Source organism: Clinocottus analis, unplaced genomic scaffold (assembly GCF_023055335.1).
Source record: "Clinocottus analis isolate CAN_PGR_092001 unplaced genomic scaffold, fCliAna1.0.p SCAF_18, whole genome shotgun sequence".
NCBI classification, from domain to species: Eukaryota; Metazoa; Chordata; class Actinopteri; order Perciformes; family Cottidae; genus Clinocottus; species Clinocottus analis.
The window spans coordinates 16,531,369-16,549,097 of record NW_027175909.1 but is presented as its reverse complement, the minus strand read 5'-3'; the positions used below and the strand labels follow the sequence as shown (position 1 = coordinate 16,549,097).

Sequence of the window (17,729 nt, the reverse complement as noted above, 5' to 3'; positions counted from 1 at the left end):
GCCCCGAAAGAGAGCATAGTCCGACTAAAGCAAGATTCGAATTATTACCAGCATGTAAACGCACTGATAGTTGAATAAGGATGTTAAATCCAGCTAAAATGGAAAATCTACACCACCTTCTGTTCAAAATGTGTACTTTCACACATATACATACACATATAGATGTATAACCTTCCATGGTTGTCGGGGAGCTAGTGGGAGCTAGCGGAGGTTTGCAGCAGCGCTAGCTGGCTACAGTGGGGAGCTAGCAGGAACAAACACCGAAAGGTAGTTGCGGCTTATAACCCGACTTTTACGGTAAGTCAGATGTTAAATGTCAAGATCCAATGAATGAAAATGCAAAAACAGCTTTCTACAGATTTTTATTAGAACATTAAAAAATGAAGATAAAAAAAAATCTTCACATAATCCATCACTGACAAAAAAAAAAGTAAACCAACAAATTCTTTTTAAAAATGTGAGACGCGTCGATACAGAAGCAAAGCTGAGCATTGAGAAGTCATTACACATTCGAGTGGTTTGAGGAGGTGGACACAGGAAGGCGATAGGCCAAAGAAACCGGTCTAAAGCGGCTAAAGAGATGAAAAGCTGCAGGAGCTCCCTCGGCTTTCTGAGCGCGCTCCTGCAGCTGGAAGGTGTGTGTGGATGTACGTGCATGTACTCGCTCATCGGGTCCATGGATGTCCCTCGTGTCCCGTGTCGGGTGCAGGTAGGACTTACTGCGCGCTGCGTGAGGCGGTCAATGGCTAAGCTACAAGAACGCACGGGACTGTGTGTTCATTGTCCATCTGCATGCATGCGTGTGTGTGTGTTAGCATGTTTACTTCTTGCGGTAGTCGTCTGCATAGGCTCTGTGATCTTCCTGCTCAGGGAACTGGTCTCCGTAGCGCCTCAGTATGTCCTGGAGGCTGGGCATGCCCTGTGAGAGGGGCTGGTAGGCCATGTGAGGCTCCTCCTGGCCGCTCTGGTAGGGCTCGGCCTCGTACTGCTCCTGCTGCTCCAGCTGCTCGCTCTCCGTCGCCCCCTGGCTGTGGTCCTCTTCGGCGTGACGCTCGGGCAGTTCCTCTTCCTGAGGCTCGTAGCGGCGCAGGCGGCAGTCGGCGTCGAACTCCGGGTCGCAGTCTGGGTTGGAGGGCTCCAGGACTCCGCTGCGGCTGCCGTCGGCGTTCAGGTGGGGCTCGTAGGCCTCGGCGGCGTAAGGGATGTGGCGGTGGACTCCGGAGCGAGGCTCGGTGGGCTTGGCGGCCTTCACGGGGTAGCATTCGCGATCGTAGCCGATGAAGCATTCGTAGCCCTCCTTGGTTTTACCTGGGGGGCCCAGAGGGTGGCGCTCCTCCTGCGCGGGCTCCTCATAATTGGGATTGGAGAAAGGGAACTGCTGCCTGGCGGCGGGTTGGCCGCGGCGATGCATAGCGGCCGCCGCCTCGCGGATTGCGGAGAAGGGATCGTTGGGGTTGGCCTCTGGAGCAGCCTCCATGCGTGGAGCGGGCTCCATGCGCCCAGCGTACGGGTTGTTACCTTGAGCTTGGGCCATGAATCTGCGCAGCATGGCGTACGGGTCATTAGCCGGGGGAGAAGCCGGGGCGCTAGCCTGGCGTTGCATGGCATAGGGGTCGTTGACTCTGTTAGCATTAGCATAAGCGTCCCTGTACATAGCATAAGGGTCGCTCTGCGTGGAGGAAGGAGCGGCACGGATGGCGGCGGCCTCATCTTCTTTGTCATTTTGGTACGCCTTCGGGGGTTTGGCGAATCGGGTGGCAGTAAGGGGGTTGCAGCCTTCTTCATAAAGAGGGTTGCAGGATCCGGGGCCAGCTGGGGCAGGAGGGTTCGGGGAACGAGCCGCCTGAAGGAACAGAGGTCATTACAATCAAAGTCAGAGATGCAAAAGTAAACAGAAAGAAGCCCTTAAGACGACAATTAACTTGAAAAGCATACCGCGAGGGAGGCAGCGTGGGCACAGAGGGGATCCCGGAGTGGATCGCAGTTGGGGTACTGCAGGTAGAGACCGGAGGAGGCTTTCTGCACCAGTTTGGGTTTGCAGCTGGGGTCTTTGCTGGGGTCACAGCCGAGGTGAGCGTAGGAAGGCACGGGTCCGGCGGAGGGTGTGTGTCCGTGGGCCGCTCTCAAGTGGTACTGCAGGCAGTCCACGTCGTCAGAGGCGCAGATGCGCAGCAGCTCGGCCTTCTGCTCCTGAAGCATGAGCGATATCGACAGAAATGGTTGCACGATGTCATTTCGGCTCAAAAAGATACTGCATCTTGTAGTTGTAGGCTACTGAGTGCAGCTTTTGTATCATGTTTTAACTTATTTTGATGAGATAAGTTAGTTTTTGTTCAGCCCTTTGTTCCCAGCATTCCCATATTGTGTCAATTTGTGTCTTTAAAACGACCACAAGGGGGCACCAAAGTCGAAGGTTTTCAAATCCTACCCACTTAAGTACATTATTGAACCTTAATCTATATTAAAATACTCCGTACACAATGCATATGATGCTTCATATCTTTCTGCCATTGGACTGAATCCTTCAGTGCATTGGATGTACAAACACTTCCTGGAAGCATACCTTGGACAGGTAGGACGCCGCGGATGGAGCGTAGTAGTAATACCCGGACTGAGGGTCCTTCGCTGAAGCAGCGGAGCGGACATACATGGGGGCCGGGGCCTTCACCGGTGCCGGGGCGGGGGTGGCCGCCGCCGGGAGCGCCAGAGGCAGGTAGGGGCTCTTGCCCTGGACCAAAGCCGCGTACAGGCAGTAGGCGTCCTTGGTGGGGTCGCAGGTCTTCACGGGTGCGGGCTTGGGGGGCTCCGGCTTCGGTTTGGGCCGGCTGGTGTAGGAAGACACGCAGTCGGGATCATCCGAGTCGGCGCAGGACTTGTAGACGTCCCCCAGGTGGCGCATGTAGGCCTTGTAGGAGCGACGGCCCTCCGCTCGGTTCTTGTTCTGGAGGTAGGCCAGGTAGATGCGGTCCATCTCCTGGACCTGAGTGGGGACGAGGGGGTTTCTTGGTGAGCTGTGCATGGGCACAGTTTAGTGACAAACAACCCGGTGACCCACCTGTCACTCAAAGCAGTCACGCCCTGAATTATGAATAACTTTAAGCCTCGATATAATTAAACGTAATAAACGGGTGAGTCAAATGAATATTCTTTCTCATTACGTCTGTCGTGAACGGATAAATGATCTCTAGAGACCTTTCTCTTTGTACCCGTCTGTAACCTTGTTTATTTCTCTGTAAAGTTTCAACACAAGAGGTCCATGAGGAGCTAAATAAACCCACTTTACACGCCTGAAAAAATAAGATATGGAGCATTTGACCGTGAAGTAAAAAACACGGACATTATCATAAAGTAGAAAATGTAAAAGGAAACTAAAAAAGTTTTTAAGTGAAAGCAAACCGATGTCCTTGTCTGTTTCTTCAGCGAGTCAATAACTTTCTCTGTCTGCTGTTTAATGCTTCTGAGTGATAAAAGCTGTAAAAACAGTCTAAAAACAAAGACACTGATGACAGTTGTTGGCCAGAAAAACCAAAACAATGATCTTAAAGATGCTAAAACGCTCCATTGAATTGGGGGAACGCTCGATATCTGCGGGTTTATCGTAACATCTATGAAAGTGGAACTTTAACAGCCTCCTTTTATTCGATAACAATTCATGTGTGTGTGTACTTACGGCCTCCTGGTTGCCGTTGTCAGTGAAGTACTTGTACCAGCCCCAGAAGTCCGAGTTCTGCTTGTACCAGCTGATGTTCCTGCGGTTGCGGACGAGCCTCCGGTGAGACTCTGCGGCCGCCGCGCTCTCCTGGACGCCGCCTGCCGCCGAGGAGAGGAAAGACGAGTCAAGGCCCGAAGGCTTCGGACATCGAGTTTAAAAGGACCGTCTCAAAGTTCACGACAACTCTTTCAGGACGTCAGACTTCATATACATGGTGTTAGGCCGTATATACTATCTATTCATTGTACCGTGAAAAAAACGCCGCTACGTTCGGTGAGTGTGTCCGCTAGCTTCCCACTGTAGCTAGCTAGTACTGCTAGTTTCCACTTAGCTCCCTGCTAAAGCTCTCAGCTAGTCAGATCAGATTAAGTGACGCTGACGTTAGATTTAAAGAAGAAGAAGAGGAAGAAAAGCAAGAAGCAGCTTGCTACTTTGCCATTTCAATAAGGAAAACTGTAAGAATAAAAATAATTAAAAAAAATTCTCTAATCGTTAGCTCCCCAATGTAGCTAGCTAGTGCTGCTCGTTTCCTCGTAGCTCCCCGCTAAAGCTCTCGGCTAGTTCGTCGCTAGCTCCCCAACAGCCACCGAAGTTAGCGGGACCAAACCCCCGGCTTGACGACCAGACTCGGGCAGCGGGGACGCGTGCAGCAGCAGCAGCAGCAGCAACGGGAAGCTAGCAACAACGCTAGCAGGCTACAGCGGGGGAGCTAGCAGCAAGGCTAGTTTGCTACAGCGGGGAGCCAGCAACAGTGTTAGCTTGCTACAGCGGAGAGCTAGCAGGGACGCTAGCTGGCTACAGCGCGGGGACACCCACCGTAACGGCTTATAACCCGACTGTTACAGTACTTGCCAAGATTATTGTCTCACATATTGAACACGGGGCTGGGCGTCGCTGCTCCGGAGAGAAACCGGCACAAACGAGTACATGCACGAGTTTTAAAAAACAAACAAACACATATTCACCATCTCCCTTCGGCTTCTGCACAATCGGTCCGGCGGACAGCAGCGCTGCGAACACGGAGGGAAGCGAAAGCAGATGTGAAAAGAAGTTGCTGAGGTCTGAGTTGAAGTTGTGGAAATTGCTTACTCTTTCTATTCTGACCTTTTTAATAGCGTCTGTGATTCATCAGTGACAACGTTTTTAGTGTTTGACGTTAAACCTCAAACACTTGCAGGCAGGTAAAGAGAGCCGCGGTAATTGGCTGAGCCCGGACCGCCGGCGACTGCAGCTCTTTGTAGATTTTATAGGTGAGCCTGTAACATCACACCCCACGCTGTGTGTGTGCGTGTGCACTGTGTGTGTGCACATGTGTGTGTGTGTGTGTGTGTGCGCGCTATGTGTGTGCACATGTATGTACGCGCACCGCTTGACCCCCTGCGGCTGAGAGAACAGCAGATTCAGCTCTGCTTGTTTTTTTCATCTCCACCGGGAAAAGGTGTTAATGTCCTACAGGAGGAGGAGGAGGAGGAGGAGAAGGAGGAGAAGGAGGAGGAGGAGGTGAGTTTAAAAGGGAGATCCAGAGGGGATAATTCTGGGTTATGTGACGCGTGTCGGAAATAGATAAAAACATCAATCTTCCGCTTAAAAGAGAGTTCTGACGACATTGATCAGAAAGATGTGACGAGGTCAAACATGGAGGGAAACATGCAAAGGTGTGAGTTTGCAAAGAGAAAGTGAAGGTGACCCGAGTGAAGATGATGATGATGGAGGAGGAGGAAGAGGAGGAAGGCTAAATGATGCTGTCTCAGTATCCGCTGTTTGGTTTTTAACGAGCGCCTGTAAAAAAAGAAAACTGCCGTCACATCTGGAAACAACAGAGTTAAGAGGAGGAGGAGATGCTGACAGGTACTCATTTCTACATGAAAGACTCCTTCTCCTCCTCCTCTTCCTCCTCCTCCTCCTCTTCCTCCTCCCCCTCTTGCTTTAACAAGTGAGATTAAAAGAAAAATTTTGAAGGGAAAGACGGGACTCTTTGTCCTGCAGAAAGCAAACTGAAGCCATTATGAAACATTATGGATGATTTATTAGTGAGTGTGTGTGTGTGTGTGTGTGTGTGTGTGTGTGTGTGTGTGTACGCTGAAGGGCAGACACCTTGAGGCCTTGAGTCAGATCGTTTCTTTACCTCGATTATTCAAAACTCTTCATGAATCATCTTCACTCGCTGCAGCTCATCGAATGCTAATCAATCACGTGATCCATATTATTAATAATAATAATAATAATAATAAATCACTCTCAGAGGTTCAAGGTTTTGTACTTTTTGAAGTAGCAGAATTTAAGTGAAGTCAGCATCGGCTATAAAACTTTAATCAATTCACAAAATCAACCGTGTTTCTGTCCTTCTGGAGAGAAAGAAAATCAGATGTTTATGTCGTTGAAGGTTTCTTTGGACTCGGACCTGCAGAGTGCAGCAATGATGATGACGATGATGATGAAGATTACAGTGTGCCTGTGTGGCTCCATCGTGATGATCAGCTTCGGTTATTCACGACGTGACATCACCGCGTCTCCCATGGTGTCGTTTATTGTTCACACTGCTTCTCTTCACGTTTATTCAACCGTTGTGTTTCTGAGCTTTCAGTTTAAGGTATGAAACCTATGCTAAGCTTATAAAATCCTCTTATTGAAGGGTTTGTTTTCTCTTTTTTAAATGTTTTTCTATAGTTTATAACATGGAGCTGTGTCGTGCTGCAGCCCTTTAATCCTCTGCGGTCATTTACTGTCTTAAATTCTCTTTTTAAATGCACTTACATACGAGATACAAACTCATATTTCACATCAAAAATTAAAAACAATCTCAGCTCTCTTTTTAACGAGGCACCGTTGTCAAAAGGCAAAAGTGTAAAGAGAAAATATGATTTAAAAAAATGTTGTTTAGAGCTTGTACATGTGGATTATATATTATCGTAGCTGATTTTTATGTTTAATTTGATACCTAACATGTTTTATTTCTTGATTTGTACCTTGTGACCTGATTTTCTATATATAGATATATATATATATATATATATATAGATAGATATATATACAAACCCTTCTCTGCAACAGTAACTTCCACATGGGGCTCGTTTCCTGAGCCCTTTGACAGTTTAAGAGCATTTCTCTGACGATACTTTCACCTCCTCTCTGTTTCCATTGAGTGCATTTGTGTATCTGTGTGTATTAGTACATGAGCTGTGTACTCACCGGGCAGCAGAATCACAGCCAGCAGAGTCGTGACCGTCATCCTCCTTCCAGCCATGACGACGCGTCCTCGGTCCTGCAGAGAGAGACGATGGTTAAAGCTCAGAGCGACGACTTCCTGTCCTGAAGCAAAAAGCTCCCTCAGAAGCATCTTTGTGCATTTCAGGTGAGAGCTGATACGTGTTATCTACTCTATTCACACCGGATCTTCTCCACGACTAAAAGCCCTGAAAGATGTTCGTCCCCTTCATGAGACTCGTACCGACCTTCTGGGTCTCAGGCGCGAGGTGCGAGTCAGAAGTGACCCCTGATGCTCGGAGTCGGCGGCTTTTAAGCAAACGTGTCGCTACGACGTCTCCGTCGTAAAAAAACAGAACCAGATGTTGTCGAGCGGCCCAACTGGACTAGAACCCCCCCAGGTAAGTACGTTAAGTACCTTTTAAAGTACGTTAAGTACCTTTAAAGTACGTTAAGTACCTTTTAGAGTTTGTTCTTGAGTCTCTCACCTGTGGTTATCTTGTCTTCTGTCTGCAGAATCCAGATGTGAACTCAAAGGGAAGCCGGACTGCAGGTGAGTCAGTCCACCTGGTGTGTGTGTGTGTAGGTGTGTGTGTGTGTGTGTGTGTATGTGCGTGTGTGTGTGTGTATAGAGGTCCCTGGTGCACTGGGTCCCTGCGGCCTGACTGCTCGACTGCCCCGGCGAAGGAGATCTGTCAGGGTTTTAAACCGAGTCCGTTCATTTAGCGCTCGCGCAGACAACACGCAAGCTAGGAGGGAGGGGGGGGGATCACCTGGGGGGGGGGTCGGCCCCATCGAGGCGCCCGATTGGTTGGATCCTTTAGGAGGTCTCGGCCAATCGGAGGCCCCCGTAATTAAAGACAGGAAGAGGGAGAAGGTGGGAGGGCCCGGCAGCAGAGATGGAGACGTGGAGGTGAAGCGGCGACGAAGTCTGAGTTCAACACGACGCAGTAAATTATATTTAATAATCTTTTAATAAATGTTTCATGCAACAGTCACATGACCAAGAAGAGAGAAATGTGACAACAGCAGGAAACAATGAAGGGGCCACACACACACACACACACACACACACACACACACACACACACACACACACACACACACACACACACACACACACACACACACACAGCTGGTCTACACATGAGGAATTTGATAATCTGCAGTTTCCTCCTCAGTTTAACTGTGTTCAGGCATGCCAACCTTGTAACACACACACACACACACACACACAGATACACAAACAGCCAAACACACACACGCAAGCACAGACACACAAACACACACAGACACACAAACGGACATACACACACAAACTGGTAACTGGTCTTGTGAGCTTTGTGTGTTTCTACAAGTTTTAATAAAGTTTATATTGAAACATTTCAATCTGCTCTTTTACACCGAAAGTCATTAAATAAAATGAATGAAGTTCGTTGAAGATAAAAGTTCAGAAGTACAGTCCAGGTACTTTAACAAAGTACCTGGACTGTACTTTAGTAAAGTACAGTCCAGGTACTTTGTTACAGTAGAAGTCTGCAATATGTGTACAACTCTAATACAAAAGCATTAATATACATAAATGTGAAGTTTTCTATGTTCTTATCTTCACCAGCAGTCGGTGCACGGCGGTGCGGTTGCGCGCAAGTTGAGCTCTAAAGGTTCATACGACAGAAATATATGCTGTATACATATAATAATATATAAAATAAATAACTAAAGGCATACTTCTATGTTTACGAGACCAGTAATGTTCATTTTCTCAGTATTTTTCCTCTTTTAAACGTCTCCTGTCCCGTCGTGCCCGGCTGAACACTTAGCGGTCGCGTTAGCGTTAGCGCCGCGTGTGTAATTACGTTAGCTAACAGGTGTTTCAGACCTGCAATCGGGCCGGCGGCGGATTCAAACACGACCAAAAACCATACTCATAATTTTCTCTGCAGCTGGAATGTGAGGGATTCCCAGAATTCACCTGACACCTGGTTTAACAAAACCACGACAGGAAGAAAAGTACCTGAAAAAAACAACTTTATTTGGCTGCGGTTGTGAGTGACAGGTGGGAGGAGGAGAAGGGGGCGGGGCCTGTACAGAACCAGAGAGAGAGGACTTCATGTTGATGGTTTCTTGGCGTTCACGGAGGTCAGGCGCCGGCGTCACTGCAGGTCGTCGTCGTCGAACAGATCCTCAAAGTCTGCGGGCGGGAAAACAGCGGCGGGAAGAAGAGGGTGAGCGGCGGAGCAGCTGGTTTCCTGTCACGCCCTCAGCTCATTACGCAATACATCATGTCGCTGACAGCGTTTATACCTCCAAGCCTCTTGGATGAACACTTTTAATCCAGAAGGTCTGAACATGTGCCAACTTCTCCCAGATGGAGACACACTGTGACCGAAGGATTTACATGACTTTTACCCAAATCTTTATGACTTTTACCCAAATTTCCACAACTTCAAACAATATTTCCATAGCTTTTAACCCAATTTCCATGTTTTAAACCACATTTTCATAACTTTTATCCAAATTTCCATGACTTTAAACCAAATGTTCATGAGCAAACATGGTGTGAAATGTGTGTGTAAACAGTACAAAGTGATAAAATGTAGTATTTAAACTAACAATGAGGATTCAAAGCATACAGTAAACCTTAAATGACTCAAATGAATGAGAGACAATAGTTTGATTAAAAGAATAAACATTTATATAGATGCCTGTATGTATGCTGCTGATGTTTTGAGCCTCTTTCTTTTAAAAGCAGATTCAAAAGAAGAAGCTCCGAGACAGTAGCAGACATTTTTAGGGGGAAACAATATATATATATATATTTTTTTACAGAAAGCCCAAAGGCTGAGAGTGATTTACGTCGGAGGAACTCTTGCTTTCATGTCCGAGAGGTTCCCAGAGACGGGACATTCCTGTCCGGACTAATGAGGGCCGGCTCGCCCCTCGGCTACCCATAACCCCTTGCAACTTTTAACACAAGCTGCTGCAGCTGCTGGGACTCGGGGAGTCTTCTTCTAGACACCTATTTATATATTCTCAACCGGGTTTGAACATCACCAATGTCCCGCTGACCTCACAGAACCAGTGAAGGTCTTGTTGAAGTCTTTTCCTGCTCGCCGCTCACCTCTCGAGTCAAACCCTGGTTCTGATGAGCAGGCGCTGCGCTCGCTGTGCACACGTGGAAGGAAACATGTGCGACTACATCAGTATTTAAGGTGCGTTAGCTTTTCGTCTGAGATGACGCGTCGTTTTTTGTTTTTTTTTAACAACTTCTTTCCGAGAAAGAAAGAAAGAAAGAAAGAAAGAGACTAAACACGTACGAGACATTCGGTCGCTTCCTTTTTGGCAGCGATTGTCTCGTATTGTGTTCCAGCTGCGTTCGTTTTCTGGGTGAAACACGGCGAAAAAGAGCTTTGAGTGAGGATGATGAGGATGAAGAACATAAAGATATATAACGCAAGTCCCCGTTAGTGCCACGCTTAGAATTCCCTGCAGTTTTAGCATCGTTAGCAAGTGATGTAAAGAAAAGTGTGTGTGTGTGTGTGTGTGTGTGTGTGTGTGTGTGTGTGTGTTTTAAAGCAGCTGACTGGCGAGGTGTCCCGCTGAGTTTCAGTCTGACAGAAACTATAAAACTCACTTTACCGTCCTCCTCTTAGCTCCCCTCTTTCTTTCTTTCTTTCTTTCTTTCTTTCTTTCTTTCTTTCTCTCTCTCTCTCCCTCCTTTTAACAATCAGCTCTTTTCTCTCTGGGTCGTGTTTTGCCGCTGAGCCCAAAATCGTTTGGCTTGAAGCCGACGCTGCGAGAGGGAAAACAGATTAAGTTTGTGTTTTTAGGGGTAATTAGAGAAGATAATGAAAATTTAAGGGTTTTTTAAGGTTAATGTGAGAAGATAATGCGCGGTTTTTTTTAAGGTTTTTTAGTGTAAATTTGAGAAGACAATGAGATTTTGGGGAGTTTCATCAATACATCAATACTCTTTTTTCCCACTTTATCATTTTACATCCCTCCTGAATTATAATATTTTGAATATTTTAAATGTATTCAAGGTCATATGTTCCATTACAAACTTTCCTGGTGAGCAGACGCGTTAAAGACATTTATTGTTTTAACACTAAAAGAGTCCGTCACGCGTTTCTGCTTAAGGTTTTAAAAAGAAATCCATGCGTGTAAAACAACTTCCTGTTGACCTCTTGATAACTAAAAAGAGTTTATTCTTTATCTGATGCAACAGATGTCACGTAAATACCCACAAATCAGGTGTGTTAGGAACGTAATGTAAATGTAATGTTAGGTGAAGTTAAATGCACATAAACACACATTAATGTCTAACGCCATGAGTGTGTGCTGATAAATGTAGGTAATAAAAGAACAGAAACAAGTATAATGGTTCCTTTGCTTTAGTTACCAACACGTGTAACCATGAATTAGAAGCTTTTACTTCCTCACTGGATAGAAGTGCAGAATGAAAGCTTCCTGCACGCTGATACGTTCTGCATGAACGACGACTTGAGAGGAACACATGTTCTGTGCAGTTTGTGCAGATTTGATAAATTAGACACAAAAAAGGAAGAAAGAAAACTGTGGCTCACCGTTAAAGAAGTCAGAGTGCACCGCTTTCTCATTGGCTGCCAGGTCCATCAGCAGCCCGCTGCTGCCCCCTGCCTGCAGACAGCAGCAGCACACCCAGAGTTAATCACACGTTAACACATTCACACACAGTTTATATTCAATAAAGGCACCATCTGACAGTGTGATAACAAAAACATGCTATAAATAATATTTAAATAAATAATGATATTTATGTGCCTTATTTTATTTTAGATATTTCCTTATACTATTAGCATTTATACATTGTTGTATTCTAAATTCTAATTCTATTTCTTACCGAAACCTTAATTAATGTAATATCTGTACATTAGAGAGTCTGACAGGATGTGTCTCACTGTAACTCTTCCTCACACTCACCCAGTAATCAGACATAATCCGGAGTTTAAACTAAATAAAATACGTCATAATAATGCCGATACTGCTCATTATATAATGTGTATCCCACTATATCTAAAGAACATACACTCAAACGAGGCATCTGATCTGAAACAGCTAACCGTTAACGTTAGCTGTTAGCGACGGAAGCTGACTAGCTGACCTCAGCTAGTCGGCTTCCGTCGACATAGTTCGGTTCCGCCGGGTTCACGCACCTCGTCCAGGTCCACGTAGGGTCCGGCTCCTTCCGGGAACATCTCGTCCACCGCGGGTTTCATCCTTGGTGCAGCTGGGCAGGTGTCGTGTCTTTGCGTTTTGGTTGGCTAGCTGCGCTAGCTAAGCTCCGTCCGTTTGGTACGCGGAAACAAAACAAACGTGTGCAACGCTGAATGATGTCCGGCCATGTCTGCTTGGCTTTGTTTTTAATGGTTCCGCTCTGTATTTGCGGTTACAAAATAACGGAGTCTCCTCTAGTCAATTAAATGTGTCATATTCGAACACAGGGGATTAATGCTGGTCAGTAAAGCTATTATTTCTGGAAGAATTCCGCAAATTTTAAATATATATAAATATTTGTATATAGAGACATTTTGAACATTTGTGTTTTTGTGAATTTTTCACGGATTTTTTTGTTTTGTAGCAAAGACACAATGTTAACACTCTATTTACAAGGATCATTCAAAAAATCTTAACATATTTGGAAAATGTTTCCTTTATTTGTGGCGCGTACATGAAGATAACAATCACCTAAACATACTCTACATACTACATACATGTGCATACACGCATGACTACGCTCTATACAGGGATACACTCGTTATGTTTACTTATTTCCTTTATTAATCTTTCCTTTCTCAGAAATGCATTCCTTTTGATTCACGCAGGGTCTTTCCCTGCCTCCTCTTCCTCCTCCTCTTCCTCAGTGCTCGTGCCCTGCGTTGCTCTCGTACCCCAGGGTGTCCCCGAGGTGCTGGTGGGCGAAGAAGGCCCGGGCCATCTCGTCGATGCGGTTGTAGGCGCCGATGGATCTGAAGTATTCGACGTAGTTCCAGAAGTCGGAGGTGGAGTACGGCCAGTAGGGAACCGCCGGAGCTTCCTCGTACGGGGCTGAGGACACACAACAAGCGACAGAGATGAGGCCTCTCTCGCCTCGTACGCCTTCAAACACAACTCTAGTAGCACCAGTACACAACATCCCTCTAGTAGCACCAGTACACAACATCCCTCTAGTAGCATCAGTACACAACATCCCTCCAGTTAGCATCAGTACACAACATCCCTCCAGTTAGCATCAGTACACAACATCCCTCCAGTTAGCATCAGTACACAACATCCCTCCAGTTAGCATCAGTACACAACATCCCTCCAGTTAGCATCAGTACACAACATCCCTCTAGTAGCATCAGTACACAACATCCCTCTAGTAGCATCAGTACACAACATCCCTCCAGTTAGCATCAGTACACAACATCCCTCTAGTAGCATCAGTACACAACATCCCTCCAGTAGCATCAGTACACAACATCCCTCTAGTAGCATCAGTACACAACATCCCTCTAGTAGCATCAGTACACAACATCCCTCCAGTTAGCATCAGTACACAACATCCCTCTAGTAGCATCAGTACACAACATCCCTCTAGTAGCATCAGTACACAACATCCCTCTAGTAGCATCAGTACACAACATCCCTCTACTTAGCATCAGTCTGGAGCCGCGTGGCGTTCAGGTTCAGTCAGTGAAAAAACAAAGTAAAGTTAAATAAAATAAAGTAAAGTTTAAAAAAGTAAAATCAAATACAGTAAAGTAAGTAATAAAGTTAAGTCAAAAAGATGGAAAATTATAATTTTCTGAACTTTTTGTGTTGTGAAGCCTTCGAAAAGAAGATGTGTTATTTATATTTCATATTCATACCTCCTTCTGGAATGACTCTGGCCTCTGTGGAGAGAGAGAGAGAGAGGGAGAGAGAGAGAGAGAGGGAGAGAGAGAGAGAGAGGGAGAGAGAGAGAGAGAGGGAGAGAGAGGGAGAGGGAGAGAGAGAGAGAGAGAGACATTAACATTCTTCAGCATTCCGAGGCACAAAGACGGGATTCAGGAGCAGAAAACTGAGCTCGCTTCCAGAGGACCGCAGGATACCTGCTCCCTCCTCAAATATTAGCACTGACGACTTCGCACGCACACACAAACACACACACACACACACAAACACACACACACACACACACAGACAAACACACACAGTCTGGAGCATAAAGATTCCATCATCACAGAGTCCTCTTTGTGCACCAAAACAAATGCACATCTGGGAGGATTATATATATATATATATATATATATATATACATATATACATATATATATATATATATATATATATATATATATATATATATATATATATATATATATATATATATATATAAATATATATATATATATATATATATAAGCGATACACTTTCATAAGTACACGTTTAACTTTTTAAAACATTGTAAATGTCGGTGAAGAAAAGAGGAACTCGCCACAGAGTTGCAGAGCCACGAGGAAGAGGAGCGCGCTGGAGCACAGCAGCATCTTCATCCTAAACCAACGCACACGCATGACACACAACACACGCTTGGTTTTAATCCACAAGAACACACAGCGTCACGTTTCCTAATAATAAATAATAATGATGATGATGATGATTTAGTGAAGGAAAATAGAGATGAAGACGTTTACCTGTAAATGATCTGTGAGCGAAGAGTTGCTGCTGCTGCTCGTCTGCTGGTGGACCGATGTGTGTGTGTGTGTGTGTGTGTGTGTGTGTGTGTGGGAGCTCAGGGGAGCAGTGGACACACAAACACACACACACAAACACACACAAAGACACACACACAGCCAAGCCTTGCCCAGATTTTACTGATGTATTATATATATATATATATATATATATATATATATATATTTATATATTTATATATTCCGCTCTCTATAATGTGAGATGTTTTATTACTTAACTGATCATTTATTCTCATTCATTCATATTTGTCAGAATCAAAACTACAAGATTTGATTTAGAAGAATCAGTTTGTGTATTTTGTTTATTGATCCGTCATCAAACACAATCTGCCGGATGATCTGCTTCATGAAAAGAACTTTAAAACACGTGTTGAGCGCCATCACCACGGATATGTTTATTTCATTGCTCCTCTATGTATATTATTTCCCATAATGCACCATGTCCTAATATCACAATAAAACTGAGCGTTGTAGTTTATTTATCGGTTTTACAAATGCCATTTCCTCGATCACGAGCAGTCACAGAATATAAAATCATTTTGAAATAGCGGATTTAACTAGTTTCTTTAGTGATTTGAGCGATCGGTGCAACACGAGGCCTGTGCTACTTATAATTAAAAGGTGTGTTGTCCCATTAATAAGCCCCGCCCCCTCCGCCGCTGACCCCTAGGTGACCGGGCAGCTGGTCTGGTTCGTGGGCTTCATCCGGCAAAGTTCGATGTCCTCGTCGGTCAGCAGCTTTTTGGCGAAGCGCACGGTCTCCGGCGACGGCGAGCGCGAGCGGCTGAGGATCCAGGCGAAGTCCACGTGGAAGATGCTGAGGACGTCGGTGCAGGAGTACACCACGGACAGGCTGCTGTAGTCGGTGGTCAGGACCCAGTAGGCGCCGTAGGGAGACACTGGGAGGCAGAAGAGAGGCGAGCGGGAAGACGTTCACGGCGTTAAAATGCTAAACATTTACATACACAGAGGGAAAGGATCGCGAGCTCACAGTCAAAGTCTCGCACATCGTCGTGCGGCGCTCCACACATGGACTGTGCCGTCAGAGAGAAGTGTGTTTGCAGGTTTTTAGGGGAGAACATTTCCACACTTGAGTGGAACTTATGATATTTGATTTAGTTTGCAGATGCTCAACTGTTTAGACTCGCAAAACTCACATTTCCTGTCAGGTCACGTTCAACAGAAATGCAGGTATCGTCTGCATATTGATGATACTCAACGATGCTAAGTGTCTACAGCGGCTAGCAGCGCCGTGAGAAGCTACATGCTAGAAGAAGAAGAAGAAGAAGAAGAAGAAGAAGAAGAAGAAGAAGCGTGCTCACGGTAGGAGAAGCTGACTCCCAGCTTGGCCGGCTCTCTCAAGTCTGGAACCACCGCGGTGCCTTCAGCTGCAGTCACCTCTCCTTTGCTGGGAGGGACAGAGACACACGCCATGGAACACGTGAAGCACACGCTAAAGACGCAGCGGTTAGAAAGACAACACTAGTGTAAGAACCATGACCCCGTGACCCCGTGTGGGGCGCTGGGGTTAGACCTCATGTTCAGGTGCTCAAGATTCCCAAATGAGTTCTAATGTGTTATTTTATACCATTTCTTTCTGTGAGTTCACTACTAGAACATTGAGTTCATTACTAGAACATTGAGTTCACTACTAGAACATTGAGTTCATTACTAGAACATTGAGTTCACTACTAGAACATTGAGTTCACTACTCACTAGAACATTGAGTTCACTACTAGAACATTGAGTTCACTACTAGAACATTGAGTTCACTACTAGAACATTGAGTTCACTACTAGAACATTGAGTTCACTACTAGAACATTGAGTTCACGACTCACTAGAACATCAAGTTCACTACTAGAACATTGAGTTCACTACTCACTAGAACATTGAGTTCACTACTAGAACATTGAGTTCACTACTAGAACATTGAGTTCACTACTAGAACATTGAGTTCACTACTAGAACATTGAGTTCACTACTAGAACATTGAGTTCACGACTCACTAGAACATCAAGTTCACTACTAGAACATTGAGTTCACTACTCACTAGAACATTGAGTTCACTACTAGAACATTGAGTTCACTACTAGAACATTGAGTTCACTACTCACTAGAACATTGAGTTCACTACTAGAACATTGAGTTCACTACTCACTAGAACATTGAGTTCACGACTCACTAGAACATTGAGTTCACTACTCACTAGAACATTGAGTTCACGACTCACTAGAACATTGAGTTCACTACTCACTAGAACATTGAGTTCACGACTCACTAGAACATTGAGTTCACTGCTAGAACATTGAGTTCACTACTAGAACATTGAGTTCACTACTAGAACATTGAGTTCACTACTAGAACATTGAGTTCACTACTAGAACATTGAGTTCACTACTAGAACATTGAGTTCACTACTAGAACATTGAGTTCACTACTAGAACATTGAGTTCACTACTAGAACATTGAGTTCACTACTAGAACATTGAGTTCACTACTAGAACATTGAGTTCACTCCTCACTAGAACATTGAGTTCACTACTAGAACATTGAGTTCACGACTCACTAGAACTGTGTGTTCAGGACCCGGATGCTGCCGTCCTTCCTCAGCGAGTAGTTTGCCTCGATGCACGTTCCTTTCTCGAAGGAGGCGGGAAGCTTCTCGATCTCGTACCAGCGGCCCAGGTACTGCTCAGGGAGGCGGCAGGTGAGTCGCTCGGTGCAACCAAAGCCCACGAACGTTCTTAAGAGTGTTTACGAGTGTTTTTACCTTTCGGAGGTCGAAGTTGGGCTGCACCTTGGGAGTCGGGCACGGACCCCAGTGGAAGGTCTGAGCCGCCACGAGAGGGAGGAAGAGGAGGAGGAGGAGGGAGGAAGAGGAGGCACGCATGATGCTGTGGAGTACACGAGTACCTCAAGATTCACCTTCAGGACCAAAAGTACATCAACATTCACTGTCAGGACCAAAAGTACATCAATATTCACTGTCAGGACCAAAAGTACCTCAAGATTCACCTTCAGGACCAAAAGTACATCAACATTCACTGTCA

The 17,729-nt window shown here is 45.5% G+C and overlaps 4 protein-coding genes and 1 long non-coding RNA gene across 7 annotated transcripts in view; 1 reads left to right on the top strand and 4 right to left on the bottom strand.

Annotated features, from left to right (window-relative positions):
- Positions 1 to 415: 415 nt before the first annotated feature.
- and1 (actinodin1) lies at positions 416 to 7,630 on the bottom strand. 2 transcript variants are annotated; one of them, XM_068581676.1, is made up of 6 exons: positions 6,902 to 7,630; positions 4,678 to 4,722; positions 3,671 to 3,810; positions 2,564 to 2,980; positions 1,936 to 2,190; positions 416 to 1,843 (listed from the first exon to the last, which is right to left on the bottom strand). In XM_068581676.1, the coding sequence occupies exons 1-6, from the start codon at positions 7,047 to 7,049 to the stop codon at positions 821 to 823; spliced, it is 2,028 nt and encodes a 675-aa protein (XP_068437777.1). In that variant the 5' UTR covers positions 7,050 to 7,630; the 3' UTR covers positions 416 to 820. The 2 variants fall into 2 exon arrangements, with proteins under 2 accessions (XP_068437777.1, XP_068437779.1); XM_068581678.1 differs by lacking the exon at positions 6,902 to 7,630 and adding an exon at positions 4,817 to 5,002.
- LOC137788679 (uncharacterized) lies at positions 6,751 to 13,691 on the top strand. Its single transcript, XR_011077772.1, has 3 exons — positions 6,751 to 7,317; positions 7,433 to 7,469; positions 12,820 to 13,691. It is a non-coding gene; the product is annotated as an uncharacterized lncRNA (long non-coding RNA).
- Positions 8,928 to 12,281, bottom strand: cops9 (COP9 signalosome subunit 9). Its single transcript, XM_068581680.1, has 3 exons — positions 12,112 to 12,281; positions 11,503 to 11,575; positions 8,928 to 9,107 (listed from the first exon to the last, which is right to left on the bottom strand). Exons 1-3 carry the CDS (start codon positions 12,172 to 12,174, stop codon positions 9,070 to 9,072), a joined length of 174 nt encoding a protein of 57 aa, XP_068437781.1. The 5' UTR covers positions 12,175 to 12,281; the 3' UTR covers positions 8,928 to 9,069.
- On the bottom strand, positions 12,611 to 14,476 carry otos (otospiralin). Its single transcript, XM_068581679.1, has 3 exons — positions 14,419 to 14,476; positions 13,810 to 13,833; positions 12,611 to 13,003 (listed from the first exon to the last, which is right to left on the bottom strand). Exons 1-3 carry the CDS (start codon positions 14,474 to 14,476, stop codon positions 12,816 to 12,818), a joined length of 270 nt encoding a protein of 89 aa, XP_068437780.1. The 3' UTR covers positions 12,611 to 12,815.
- A 498-nt stretch (positions 14,477 to 14,974) lies between these two features.
- apodb (apolipoprotein Db) overlaps positions 14,975 to 17,729 on the bottom strand; it is a 3,821-nt gene continuing 1,066 nt past the window's right edge. The window contains exons 2-5 of one of the 2 annotated variants that reach the window (XM_068582100.1): positions 17,450 to 17,573; positions 17,246 to 17,367; positions 16,000 to 16,085; positions 14,975 to 15,576 (exon numbers count right to left, since the gene is read on the bottom strand). In XM_068582100.1, coding sequence (XP_068438201.1) covers positions 15,344 to 15,576; positions 16,000 to 16,085; positions 17,246 to 17,367; positions 17,450 to 17,569 — 561 coding nt within the window. In that variant the 5' untranslated portion in view covers positions 17,570 to 17,573 and the 3' untranslated portion in view covers positions 14,975 to 15,343. Of the gene's footprint in view, positions 15,577 to 15,999; positions 16,086 to 17,245; positions 17,368 to 17,449; positions 17,605 to 17,729 lie in introns of both variants that reach the window. The other variant, XM_068582099.1, reaches the window with a different exon arrangement.

Coding starts and splice junctions, on each gene's coding strand:
- and1 (XM_068581676.1), bottom strand. CDS start 7,049: ATGCTTCTGAGGGAGCTTTTTGCTTCAGGACAGGAAGTCGTCGCTCTG. Junction 2,191..2,563: donor CGGCGTCCTACCTGTCCAAG/GTATGCTTCCAG, acceptor CTCATGCTTCAG/GAGCAGAAGGCCGAGCTGCT. Junction 1,844..1,935: donor CCCACGCTGCCTCCCTCGCG/GTATGCTTTTCA, acceptor CTGTTCCTTCAG/GCGGCTCGTTCCCCGAACCC.
- otos (XM_068581679.1), bottom strand. CDS start 14,476: ATGAAGATGCTGCTGTGCTCCAGCGCGCTCCTCTTCCTCGTGGCTCTG. Junction 13,834..14,418: donor CGTGGCTCTGCAACTCTGTG/GCGAGTTCCTCT, acceptor CTCTCTCCACAG/AGGCCAGAGTCATTCCAGAA. Junction 13,004..13,809: donor CAGAGTCATTCCAGAAGGAG/GTATGAATATGA, acceptor GTGTGTCCTCAG/CCCCGTACGAGGAAGCTCCG.
- cops9 (XM_068581680.1), bottom strand. CDS start 12,174: ATGAAACCCGCGGTGGACGAGATGTTCCCGGAAGGAGCCGGACCCTAC. Junction 11,576..12,111: donor CCTACGTGGACCTGGACGAG/GTGCGTGAACCC, acceptor TGCTGTCTGCAG/GCAGGGGGCAGCAGCGGGCT. Junction 9,108..11,502: donor GCACTCTGACTTCTTTAACG/GTGAGCCACAGT, acceptor TCCCGCCCGCAG/ACTTTGAGGATCTGTTCGAC.